Here is a 13261-nt window from a genome sequence, read left to right on the forward strand (position 1 = left end):
TATTCTGGCTGACAAAAAGTCCAAACTACTAGATAAGAAAAGCCATTCATTGCTTTCATAAAAAAACCTGTCAGTTTACTAAACAAAGAGGAAAAATAAAAAAAGCTATTTCCATGACAACAGAATAGATTGTATACATATCCTTTTCTTAAGACCTGTCCATCAGCCACCACAAATGGGAAAAAAATGTAAAAGAAAAACACAAAAAAGCCTCTTACTTACAAGAAGAAAAGGAGTACTTGTGGCACCTTAGAGACTAACAAATTTATCTGAATTCATCAGAAGTGAGCTGTAGCTCACGAAAGCTTATGCGCTAATAAATTTGTTAGTCTCTAAGGTGCCACAAGTACTCCTTTTCTTTTTGCGAATACAGACTAACACGGCTGCTACTCTGAAACCTCTCTTACTTACCTACACTCCATAATTAAAGCTCAGGGATTTTTTGAACTCTAAGTTTAAATATTTTTGCTTAAATGAGATGTGCAGGGAACAAAGCAAAAAGAAGAATACAAAACCTTCCAATGTACATAAATAAAAACATCCATATTTAGACACTTTAGTGGGGTTAGTATCCAAATACATCAACACAATCCTCTCCTCTATCAAATATGCACCTCAACCAAAACCATACTAATCTGCCACCCCAAGCAACCACCACACAGATTCAGAAATACTGATAAAGTCTATCAGCACCCTAAAAAAATCACTCAGCCCAAGTATGGAGAAGATATCTAGTTTACAGTGTTTTTATTCTAAGCAACAGTTTAACACATGTCAACATACTACATATGTACATAAGCAATGGTTCTAATATACAAAAATATGGCATAATATGTACATGAATTTAAACTCTCTATGCTTTTATCATTATTTGAGGGCCTGACAGAATATTGCTCCCAAATGTGATCAGTTAACTGTATCTCTTCCATGAAGTTTTACAAAGATTCTTTCAATGACAGTTTAAGACTTTAAAAAAAAAAAAAAAAAAAAACACACAACACGTTTTGTATAATTTGAAAAGGATAAAATATTGTCCACATTTTTGAGACTTCGTACAGTCTTAAACAGCACAGCTGTTTTTCCACATTAACAGTGGCTTGCTAGAACATTGAAGAAGTGGAAAACTTCATCTTTATCCAAGACTGCAACTTCAGTTGAACATTCGGTACATTTGACTGGATGATATACTTCCTCCTCTTCCTGATTTGCTTGCACAGTGGGGATCTCGTTGCTGCGTTTCATTTTCTTATGTCCTTTCTTTATCTTCTTGTTCACTGGGCCTTTATATTTTAGAACCTCTTCTTTGTTAACTGAGCAGTTCATCACAAACATTGCTCTGTACTGTGTTTTGTAGGATTCATGTCTAGGAAGAAGAGAAGAAAATGCAATGGTCATATTCTCTGATAGAATTCTGCTTCCACAAAATTGGTTAATACTACTGAAGGTAGGATTGAAGACTGGAAACACCAAGTCAATGGACTAGCAGCCAGTCAAAAGTGAAGTCTTAAAATAAAAAATCACAACTACAAAAGCCAGGAAAATGTAGCATTTCTTTAGTTTTGAAGTTAAGCTGTTTAAAAATAAATAGATGCTCATTTTGATAAGCATCCCTGAACTACATAGCTATATTACTATGGAATCATGAATGGTAATTTATGGCTAAAAATGGGACAAAGCTTAGAAGCCAGAATTTGAACCATTCTTTGCCCCCCCTCCCCCAAACATGAAATATTCAAAATCATTTTAAGCCTGTCATTTCTCATGATTCAGATCAGTCCAAAATGAATTTTGTTTTTCAGAAAAACGTTTATGAACCACAAATCTCATGCCAATTTAAATTTAGTATCTTAAATTGTTAAATTTCTGAGCCAATATATTTATCCTAGAAAGATCAATTCAGATCCAACCTTCAGGACAGCTTTCAAGGAAGGGGGGGACTACATACATGTTTTTTGTAGTTTTCCATCCTAATAAAATTGTTTTACTGTTCCTCAACTCATGTCCATGCTGTATGTTCCCAACTCTTCCCTGCTAAGATGATCCCAAATCCTTGCATCTGTTATTCAACCATGAACCTGACCCAGATATACCAAGCTTCTCTCATTCAGTTTTGGCTTTCAAAGACCTTCTCAATATGAAGAGAGACTTCCTCCATTTTAGCCAAGCTGTCCTTTCAAAGCCTGAAACACCAGGCAACTACCATTAAGGTAAATGGATAAGAGAGCTCAACACTTGTCAGGACTGGACCTTTGTTAGCATCATTATACAGTCTCTAAAATCTACATCTCAAAAAGAGTATGGAACTTTTGTATGCAGCACAGAGCCCAGAAGGCTAAAGAAGACCAAATGAGAAGTACAAAGTGTAGCAGATGGCAGCCAAGGGTTCAGAGAGGAAGGTGTTAATTTCCCCCCCTCTCAAACAGATCAGATAATGTGTTTTTGTTAAGATTTCTCTCTTCAAAATCTGGGACAAGGTGGGCACCAACTCAGTTACAATATTAAGAACATTAATTCCTAGTGTCAAGAACATAAGACTAGGCACCAAAGATCATTATAATGCTTAGTTTTCAGAGTAGCAGCCGTGTTAGTCTGTATTCGCAAAAAGAAAAGGAGTACTTGTGGCACCTTAGAGACTAGCTGTAGCTCACGAAAGCTTATGCTCTAATAAATTTGTTAGTCTCTATAATGCTTAGGATAGTGAAGTCCACACTGAGTTAAAATCATTTGAACAGCAGAGGCATTTTCCTGCAACTCAGTCAAACATTTACTACTATTCTTGAACACAGTACCCTCATATCAATGTCCTGTATACACTCCAGAATACTAGTTCACTATGACCCAATATTCTTTCATAATGTCAACATATTGGTTGAATAAGGATAAGGATAGGTTCAATAAGGATAAGTGCAGGGTCCTGCACTTAGGATGGAAGAATCCAATGCACCGCTACAGACTAGGGACCGAATGGCTCGGCAGCAGTTCTGCGGAAAAGGACCTAGGGGTGACAGTGGACGAGAAGCTGGATATGAGTCAGCAGTGTGCCCTTGTTGCCAAGAAGGCCAATGGCATTTTGGGATGTATAAGTAGGGGCATAGCGAGCAGATCGAGGGACGTGATCGTTCCCCTCTATTCGACACTGGTGAGGCCTCATCTGGAGTACTGTGTCCAGTTTTGGGCCCCACACTACAAGAAGGATGTGGATAAATTGGAAAGAGTACAGCGAAGGGCAACAAAAATGATTAGGGGTCTAGAGCACATGACTTACGAGGAGAGGCTGAGGGAGCTGGGATTGTTTAGTCTGCAGAAGAGAAGAATGAGGGGGGATTTGATAGCTGCTTTCAACTACCTGAAAGGGGGTTTCAAAGAGGATGGCTCTAGACTGTTCTCAATGGTAGCAGATGACAGAACGAGGAGTAATGGTCTCAAGTTGCAATGGGGGAGGTTTAGATTGGATATTAGGAAAAACTTTTTCACTAAGAGGGTGGTGAAACACTGGAATGCGTTACCTAGGGAGGTGGTAGAATCTCCTTCCTTAGAGGTTTTTAAGGTCAGGCTTGACAAAGCCCTGGCTAGGATGATTTAACTGGGACTTGGTCCTGCTTTGAGCAGGGGGTTGGACTAGATGACCTTCTGGGGTCCCTTCCAACCCTGATATTCTATGATTCTATGATATTTAAGAACATAAGAACAGCCATACTGGCTCAAAGGTCCATCAAGCTCAGGATCCTGTCCTCTGTCAGTGGCCAATGGCAGGTGCCCCAAAAGGAAAAAGACAGGTAATCATCAAGTGATCCATGCCCTGTCACCCAATCCCAGCTTCTGGCAAACAGAGGCTAGGGACACCATTCCTGTCCATCTTGGCTAATAGCCATTGATGGACCTATCTTCCATGAATCTATCTAGCTCCCTTTTGAACCCTGTTATAGTATTGGCCTTCACAACACCCTCTGGCAAGGAGTTCCAGAGGTTGACAGTGCATTGTGTGAAAAAAATACTTTGTTTTAAACCTGCTACCTATTAATTTTATTTGGTGGCTCCTTGTTCTTGTATTATGGGAAGGAGTAAATAACACTTCCCTATTTACTTTCTCTATACCACTCATTATTTTATAGACCTCTATCACATCTCCCTTTAGTCACCTCTTTTCCAAGCTGAGAAGTTCCAGTTTTATTAATCTCTCCTCATATGGAAGCTGTTCTATACCTTTAATCATTTTTGTTGCCCTTTTCTGAACCTTTTCCAATTCTAATCTATCTTTTTTGAGATGGGGCAACCACATCTGCACACAGTATTCAAGGTATAGGCATACCATGGATTTATACAGAGGCAATATGATATTTTCCGTCTCATTATCTCTCCCTTTCTTGATGATTCCCAACATTCTGTTCTCTTTTTTGACTGCCGCTGCACATTGAGTAGATGTTTTCAGCGAACTATCCACAATGACTCCAAGTTCTCTTTCTTGAGCGGTAACAGCTAATTTAGACCCCATCATTGTATATGTATAGTTAGGATTATATTTTCCAATGTGCATTACTTCGCATTTATCAACATTAAATTTCATCTGCCATTTTGTTGCCCAGTCACCTAGTTTTGTGAGATCCTTTTGTAGCTCTTCGCAGTCTGCCTGGGACTTAACTATCTTGAGTACTTTTGTATCATCTGCAAATTTTGCCACCTCGCTAATTTTTTTTTTTTTTTTTTTTACTAATCTGCCTGTGACTACCACTCCCCCCCCCCATACTCAAACTCTTGCTAGCTGAAAAACTATCAACTTACCACAAAGACTGAGTATCATTTGAGTATTTGATCATTTATTCATTAGGAGGTTGATCCAAGCCTCTAACAAACTGACTGAAAATACAGCTGACTGACTGGTTTGCAAAATAGACAGGATCTTTAAGATTAACGCTTCTGAAAAGCATTAGATATAGTGCAAATCACTGTCTCATAAATATTCAGTGAATCTGCAAAACACTTCTACATATTGCTTATTTCCATACTAGTCCCACCCTGATCTCTCTACAGAAAAATCCTAGGATTTGCTACTGCTGAACCAAGGTGAAATATAATTGCATGCATGTGTTGAATCCACACCTTTACTTCCATAAATGACACATCTGCTGTTTAAAACTAATAAGTGTAAATTACATATTTCACTGCAACTGAAAATAAGACATTACAGAATGATCACTTCATGTTTACGGTTCAGTAATTACCTCTGACAGTCAAAGCACAATGTAGTCATGCAAGCAGGGCAGTTCAAAACAGCATCACTGTTTGGAATGTCTGGAGGTTTGAACTGCTGCTGCCAAGTTCTTCTTATATTTTGGTACCTACCAAGAGTAAACAAACAGGTGAAAATATCCATCCCTACGGATTAGGCATGTAAACTGAACCTTAAAGCTGTATTTACAACCAAAAAACCCCCACAGCAAATGTTTGCTACCTCCTGGAACCCTGCTCTCCCAATACAAAATACACAGATTCAAATCCCTGGAATCCCTCATTTTATATTTTATTGGTATGAATGGGTTTTTAATTTCCTCTGGAATTTGAATATTAATGGAGTGTTGATTTTTGTATGATGAGCTTTTGTTCTGCGAGAAGTAGCGTGCATTTTTTCTAGGTGTAATCACCACCAGCCATTTAATTCTGCTTTCATCAGTTCTTGTTAAGCTGCAGAATCTAGTTTTCCTGCAGTCCAGGGTTTTACTTCATACAGACCCCCAAAATCCCACAGAAAAGAAGCTCCAGGCTCTATCCATTTTATCAAACATACTTTTTCTGCCTCATTAAATTCCAAGCCTGTCAAAAACAAAAATGCATTCACATTAGTTTTACCTAAACAGTGACCTATAGCTACATAATCTAGTAATCAAAATATGCCAGGACATAAAAAAAAATATTAGATGTCACCTAAACCTGCAAGATCATTGTATGTGGAATGCCCTTTGACTTCAATGGGAGTTCTACACGTGGGTGACTTGCAGGGTCAGGCCTTTTTTAATTTTTGTAAAAAGAATAGAAATATACAGCAAATGGGGTGGTAATAAAGAAGCACTTATCATTACTTTCTCTGGTGGAATTTGCAGGGTCAAATCCTACTAGAACTCCCACTGAAGTCAGTGGGAAGTTCATGTGGAGTAGGATTTGGCCCCAGGTGAGTACCTACAGGTTCAGAGCATCACAAAAAGGGACCTGTAAATGACACCTGCAAATGTGGATAAGTGAATGCTGTATTAAAACAAGCTTTTTTATTTCGTATACTTCAAATGAAGCTCTGAATCAACAAAATAACTTTTAGACATGCTGCCTTTACAGCACAGTCTTTTAAGTTACTCGGCATATTCAACAATATTTTCAAGGGTTAAAACGTTTACAGCTGCTTACCCTCGTCTCTGCGAGTCCACCCATTCTTGGTCTCGATCATCTTCTTCTGGATCATAGAGTAGCTCATCATTAGTAGGAATCCGGCGTTGCTGATGTCTTCTTTTTTTCCTGGCCGCCTGTGTACCTGGGAGATTTGTGCAAACATAGTTGGATTCTACCTCCCAAATAATATGATCAATTAAACAGAGAACTATTATCTATTTCAGGGATCCTTTTCTGAGCCCCCTCCTCCCCCCGCCACATGCTAAAATATTCCATGGCCCACCTGTGCCACAACAACATTTTTTATGCAAATCCAATAGATTAAAAGCCTCTGGCATTAGGGATAGCATGCAGGGCAGTTGCCCAGGGCCCCATAACACAGGGCCCCCCCGCGAAGCTAAGTAGCTCGGGTTTCAGCTTCAGCCCTGGGTAGTGGGGCTCAGGCTTTGGCTTTCTGCCCTAGGCCCCAGTGAGTCTAATGCCGGCCCCTCTCTGGTTTATTTTGGTGGACCCCCTGAAATCTGCTCGTGGCCCCGCAGGGGGCCTGGACCCCTGACTGAGAACCACTGATCTATTTAACTAATTTACCAGAGCAACAGTTTCTATTTCATTTTTGCTGTGCTACAATAAAAAAAAAAATCCCCATTAAAACAAAGCCTTGGATCGCTCCCTTCTGCAGAACACTGCCATAGAAGGATTAATGCAGCACCAGGCTATATAAATTATATAAATTTTTTTCCAGAGTTTTGAAGGTGGTGAGAGATGACATACGTGCCCCCAACCTAACCACCTGCCCTCAAGATCCTCTCCAGCCACAGTCCCCGACTCTAGAGAGGACTCTTCAAGGTCTGGAGCAGGGTATATTGCTGCAGAGATGGCCAACTCTTTCCTCAGGTCATTTACCTACTTTATCTTCATCCTCCGAATCAGAATCAAAATAAATGTCGTCATAGTACTTTGTAGTGGTGACTGTTCCAGCTCGTCCAGTACTCGAGGAAGTACCTATTTATAAAATTATAACCAAACAAAATAAGAAAGCACCAGAATTAGCTGTCATGAGCCCAATATACAGAAACAGACTATCACCAAACGTACATTCCCTGTAACTAACTGTTTGTAAATGCAACTGGGATCTCCATTCTTATGCACATGTGTAATTTTACCCTGTGAGTAGTCCCACTGAAATCAATGCATGGATGATGATATGGTTAGTTTAATGTTTAGGAGATTTAATAGCACTTACATAACACTTTATTTAGCGGTGAATTTAGACACATTAGTTGAGTACCGGTCTAAATTGAGACATATCAGTTTACACCAGTAATCCGCTAGCTGATGTGTCTAACTTTATCTCAAAAATAAAGTGCAACATAAATGCTATTAAATCTCCTTAATATTAAAGTGATCGTACTGTGCTCCATGCACTGGCTTTGATGTGACTCTTCACACTGCATAAAGTTACACACACACACACTGAAGTCTCTGCAGGATTGGGGTCTAATTTATGAAATGCATCTACATCATCTTCTCTAGGCACAGATACACCAATCATAAAGCAACTAATGGACATAATATCAGCTCAAAAGGATGGTCAGAGTATAGGCTAGGGTGAGCTATCATTTCCAAATTATGGAACTCTACCCAGGAAAGTGCTACATGGCCTCTTTGGTAATACAAAAGATAATTAACTGGAAACTATGCACAGGTTCAGGTCCGTCCAGTTAACTGGAAAAACTGGATTTATCTTGCTGAAATGTCTGCAAATCAAAGATCCTGTTTAAAAATGGACCTTTGAATAGGCGACTTGGGACGGTAATTAAGAATGCCTCATTATGCATTTTGTAACAGGAACAAAGAAACACATGCTCTCCTGAACAGTAAAAAACTAATCCCTCTGGCCATTGTCACTCTGAATCAAAGAACAGAAATATATCTGAGGGAAGCACTCTGGAGATGGACAGCTTTGGCTATTCAGATGCAGCTTTTAGTCCTGCTGTGAGAGAGGTAATGACTCCCAGTTCATAGACTAGCTTTTGAAATATTTTTTAATCAGTGTTCTGTCAAGGGGCTAAGGTTTAAAATCTATTTTTTTGCCTGTTAAACACATTTTGATTTTAACTAATTTCAATCTGATGTCATTATTTTCTCAAATAGCTACTGTTTGAAGTGTATGTTATTCACCCTAATTGATTACATTCAAATATACTCCTCTTACCAGTACCAATTTCCCTTATAAAAGCACAAAATGGTATTGAACGTTGTTTGCTATATAATGAGACTTTATCCAATACCAACGCTTTAGAATTGTGACACACCTGGGGACTGAGGTTTACCAAGTTCAACACATCAAACACTATTCCTTTCCTTCTGACAAGGAAATCCTTGTAGCTGCTTTAGATGCCTTAAAAAGCACTTGATTTTCACACAAGAAGTCTTCTGAACATTACTAGTGCTCAGAGAGAAAGCAAACTTTAAAGCCTACAAAAGCAGCTGTGAAGGTTGCTCAAAGCCACTAAGATTAGACCAGCACCACTGAGCTTAAAAAGTGGCTGTGTTATCTAAAATGCTAGTCAAAGACTAGAAACATTTATTCTGTGACAGCCATGGTAAACCACAAGTGTGTGTGTCTTGGAACAAATATTTGTAGCATGTCCAGATTAGCATTTGCAATTCTGTTAGTTAACACAATTTATTCAGCAATCAATTTACTGAAGTTAAAATAGAATCACAAACTCTACTCTAGAAAAACCCTTTAGTGTAGCTCTATTCTCCAATTAAACTCTCCTAGCTCTGGGGGCTCCTGAGTAGTAAGCAATTTCTTTTTCACTTTGTAACATAAGTAGTATTTTATTTTTACTTCTTTTCTTTCTATTGCCAGTAGGTGACCACTTCCTAGAGCCCCATGTCATAGGGGCTAAGTCCCATATGTCAGAAGTGGCGGCTGACAACTCTCAAGAGGATCTCAAAATGGAGGGAATCTGCTGCCTGTTGTCCCTTCTATGAGAGGGTGATCCAAATCCTGGCAACATCAGGGAGTCACTGGAAGCAGGGGGAGAAGTACAGTCACAGCCCCCCATGTACATAGAGGAAGGGCAGGCTGAGAACAGGACTGGAGACCCCCTAAAAAGGAGAAGTGGACTAAAGAAGGCAAGCCACTAAATGAAAGAGCAGAAGAAAAGTCCTGGAAAGTGTGAAATGCCCCGTTCATCTAAGTGAGCACTGGGATATTCATAATAGTTTAAATTTAAATGGTTAGGTGAACTATTTAATTGCTGATCATTTTAGCACAGATGTCCAGCTATGATTATCAGTCAACACACTGTAATCAAACTGAAGGGTCAAATAATGCATTAACTCAACTCATCAGCATAATCAAACCCCGGGGTAAAATAATGCATTAACTTAGCCATCCTGTAATTGACTATTTTATAGAAGAGCAGATGCTAAAACAGATAATTTACCTGTTTCTAGTGACTTCCACTTGCCCTCCATAGTTTTCATGGTGCAGTTTAGTTCCGCCTCCATTTCCTTTTGGAACTCATCTTCACTCGAAGATTCACTTTCTCCAGTAAGGCACTCTCTTATCAGTTTGCGCTTCTGATCGGGAGTGCCATATAAAAGCACATCCACTTCATCTTCTGAGCTATAGGATATTTAATTATTAAAATCCATTATTATTAGTTTAAAATATCAACCCTTCTATTGATGCAATAAAAATATCTTTTGAATTGTTCTGAAATATTGGAACAACTTATCTGCTGAATGACTGGACATATTTTACCATTTTAGTTGAATTACTGCTCCATTTTGGCATATATACTAAGGCCACAATCCTGCAATTGACAGTGAAGTCAGTGGGTCTGTGGGTAAGCACAACAATCTACCTATGTGTTGTCAACTGCAGAACTGGAGTTTTTTGTTTAAAACTAAAATATTTAAAACTACTCCGTTATTTAAAAAAAAAAAAACAAAGCAGCAAGCTCTGGAAAAAAGTACTAGAAAATTATATTTCTTTTAAAGAAGGAAATTGCGTTTGAGTGAAATCGTATACAGTTCACCATAAATTACAGCCTGCCTCTCTTCCAGGATATGCTCCTTGTGGTTCATTTCTTGGCGGTGTACAGCAGCCGTGCAATAAGAAACTTTTTTGTGTGGTGACACAGCGTGGGAATAAAGAAAAGGAGTACTTGTGGCACCTTAGAGACTAACAAATTTATTAGAGCATAAGCTTTCGTGAGCTACAGCTCACTTCATCGGATGCATGTAGGAGTCAATAGTGCAGGAGACCGTTTTTAAAAAGCCTTTATGAGAGTGTAAGATTTGTGTTCCTGTAGCATTCTTGCAATGAACCATGTATGCTTTCTTACACCGATACAATCATGATGCCAATAAACCTATGCATTTCGTTTTACAAGGTGTTACAAGGCACTAGAATAACCCAAATCAAACACTGAAAGTAAAACAAAGTAGAACTAGAAACTGAAATGGGAATAGATAAGCTTAGCGGAACTCTATTTTTAAAAGAAATAATTTCAACAGCTAATACGGACATGTACTTTTAAGCATTTTTCAATGGAGACATTCATAGTTGTGCAAAAGGATTTTAAGGGTTTTAAAGATTTGTTATTAATTTATATTTTCACAGCGGCAAGAAACGATGGAGGGATCAGAGCCGAGATTGAAAAAGGTGTAAAGCATCATAAGCGGGTTGTTTCAGCCGAGCTGTAAACGGGGACTTTATGCGGCATTGGTTACATCCCGCTTTGGGCTCATGGAGGTGGGACTCCGAGCAGTCCTCGTGCAGCAGCTTGCTCGCTTTGCCTGCCTGCGGACATTTCGGTTAGTATCGACGGAAATGCTTCACGCTGGGCGTGTGGGTGCTGGGCTCGTTTCTAAGCCTTCCTGGCCGAATTACGGACCTTTGTGAGAAGAGGAGAGGAAAGAAGCGGAGGCTTCGCGTCACACCGCTGAGCCCTGCCCCGGGCGCCGGCGCGCCTCTGCCCGCGTCAGACATGGGGGCCCCGGGCCCCGTCAGGCTCTGGGGGGGGGGGGGGAGACTCCCTCCGCCCCGCCCCGGCCCGCGGCTCGCTCGGTACCTGCTCTGCCCCGGCTCCTCGTCGCTGGGCTCGTCGATCACGTAGGGATCATCGTCCTCGTGCAGGCGGCTCATAGCGACACCCAAGCAGCCCCCACCCCGCTCCGATCGGTGCGGCAGCGAAATCGGTCCCCCAGGCCCGGTCCGCCCGGAAACCTGCCCCGCCGCCCGCTTCCGCTCCTGCGCCCCCTCCCACGGCCTAGCCTTGCTGGGCCGCTGCGAGCCCTTTCCTAGGGGCCCGGTCGCCGGACCGAGGAGGCCGCTCAGCTGCGCCTGCCCTTTTATCCCAAGCGCACCAGCACGGGAGAGCGGCCTAGTGCTGTGCACGGGGCGAAGGTGCGAGCCCGCCGCCAGCTCGGGCCAGAACCTGCCCTTTAAAACGGTGCGACCTCCCCCTCCTCCCTACATCCCTCCGCGCTGTGACGCGCTTGGCGCTCGGAGCCCGCTAAGCGGCAGAATTCGTCCACCTACCTCCCGAGCGCCTCTTGGAGGACTGGCTTGACGACAGGGGTGGACCAAGCCCTGCCGTTGCTCGGGGAAGGTCACATGCCCTATTTTAACTACTTACGCTTTTGTTAACAGTATAGGCATTCGCAAAAAGAAAAGGAGGACGTGGGGCACCTTAGAGACTAACAAATTTATTAGAGCCTAAGCTTTCGTGAGCTACAGCTCACTTCATCGGATGCATTTGGTGGAAAAAACACAGAGGAAAGATTGATATACACACACACAGAGAACATGAAACAATGGGTTTATCATACACACTGTAAGGAGAGTGATCACTTAAGATAAGCCATCACCAACAGCAGGGGGGGGGGGGAGGAGGAGGAAAACCCTTCATGGTGACAAGCAAGGTAGGCTAGTTCTAGCAGTTAACAAGAATATCTGAAAAAAGAAAAGGAGTACTTGTGGCACCTTAGAGACTAACAAATTTATTAGAGCATAAGCTTTCGTGAGCTACAGCTCACTTCAGCGGATGCATTTGGTGGAAAAAACAGAGGGGAGATCCTTTTTTCCACCAAATGCATCGGATGCAGTGAGCTGTAGCTCACGAAAGCTTATGCTCTAATAAATTTGTTAGTCTCTAAGGTGCCACAAGTACTCCTTTTCTTTTTGCGAATACAGACTAACACGGCTGCTACTCTGAAACCTGTCAGTATAGGCATTGTACTCCTTTTCTCCTGGAGTCTGATTTTAAATTATGAGCTCCTCCGAATATATACATGAAAGGAATGAGCCCTAAAATGATCATCCTATTATTTATAGACACACCTGGAAAGAATTATATGCACCAGTAGTCACTGGAAATGTCGATTTTCAAACTTGGAAGCTGCACAATCCAGTACATGATACCAGGAGCATTTTCAGCATCAGCTCCTCTTTCAGGACGTGTCTATATCAGAAATTTATACCTGTGTAGCTACATATCTGTACAATCCCCCAGTGTAAATGGCTGCATCAGAGTAAAGGAAGGCTTGCACCATGCATCTTACCCATGTTTGAAACCACTTTTGTCATGAGATCTAAAAATGGTATATCAATGTGAACCCATGTAGGAGATGTAGTTATTGGCATATTAACTCACTTCTGTCTAGATCTCCAACACAAAACCCCATTTATCCAAATCCCTGCTGCTCTATCAAGTGTCCACAAAGCAACACATACAGCAGTTGCAAGACTGAATGGAACTCATGAAGCAGATAAGGTATAGACCAGTGGTTCTCAAACTTTTTTTTTCCCCACAGACCATGTGAAAATTGCTGAGGGGCTCAGCGGACTACTTAATGATCT

The 13261-nt window shown here is 41.0% G+C and overlaps 1 protein-coding gene across 2 annotated transcripts; it reads right to left on the reverse strand.

The window, feature by feature from the left end:
* Positions 1–730: 730 nt before the first annotated feature.
* On the reverse strand, positions 731–11868 carry LOC119857014 (E2F associated phosphoprotein). Of its 2 annotated transcripts, XM_038405243.2 has the most exons (6): positions 11472–11851; positions 9837–10018; positions 7279–7377; positions 6394–6517; positions 5220–5336; positions 731–1363 (listed from the first exon to the last, which is right to left on the reverse strand). In XM_038405243.2, the coding sequence occupies exons 1-6, from the start codon at positions 11543–11545 to the stop codon at positions 1087–1089; spliced, it is 873 nt and encodes a 290-aa protein (XP_038261171.1). In that variant the 5' UTR covers positions 11546–11851; the 3' UTR covers positions 731–1086. The 2 variants fall into 2 exon arrangements, with proteins under 2 accessions (XP_038261171.1, XP_043371914.1); XM_043515979.1 differs by lacking the exon at positions 5220–5336 and having other exon boundaries at positions 11472–11868.
* Between the last annotated feature and the right edge of the window lie 1393 nt (positions 11869–13261).

This window comes from Dermochelys coriacea, chromosome 6 (genome assembly GCF_009764565.3).
Source record: "Dermochelys coriacea isolate rDerCor1 chromosome 6, rDerCor1.pri.v4, whole genome shotgun sequence".
Classification (NCBI taxonomy): Eukaryota; Metazoa; Chordata; order Testudines; family Dermochelyidae; genus Dermochelys; species Dermochelys coriacea.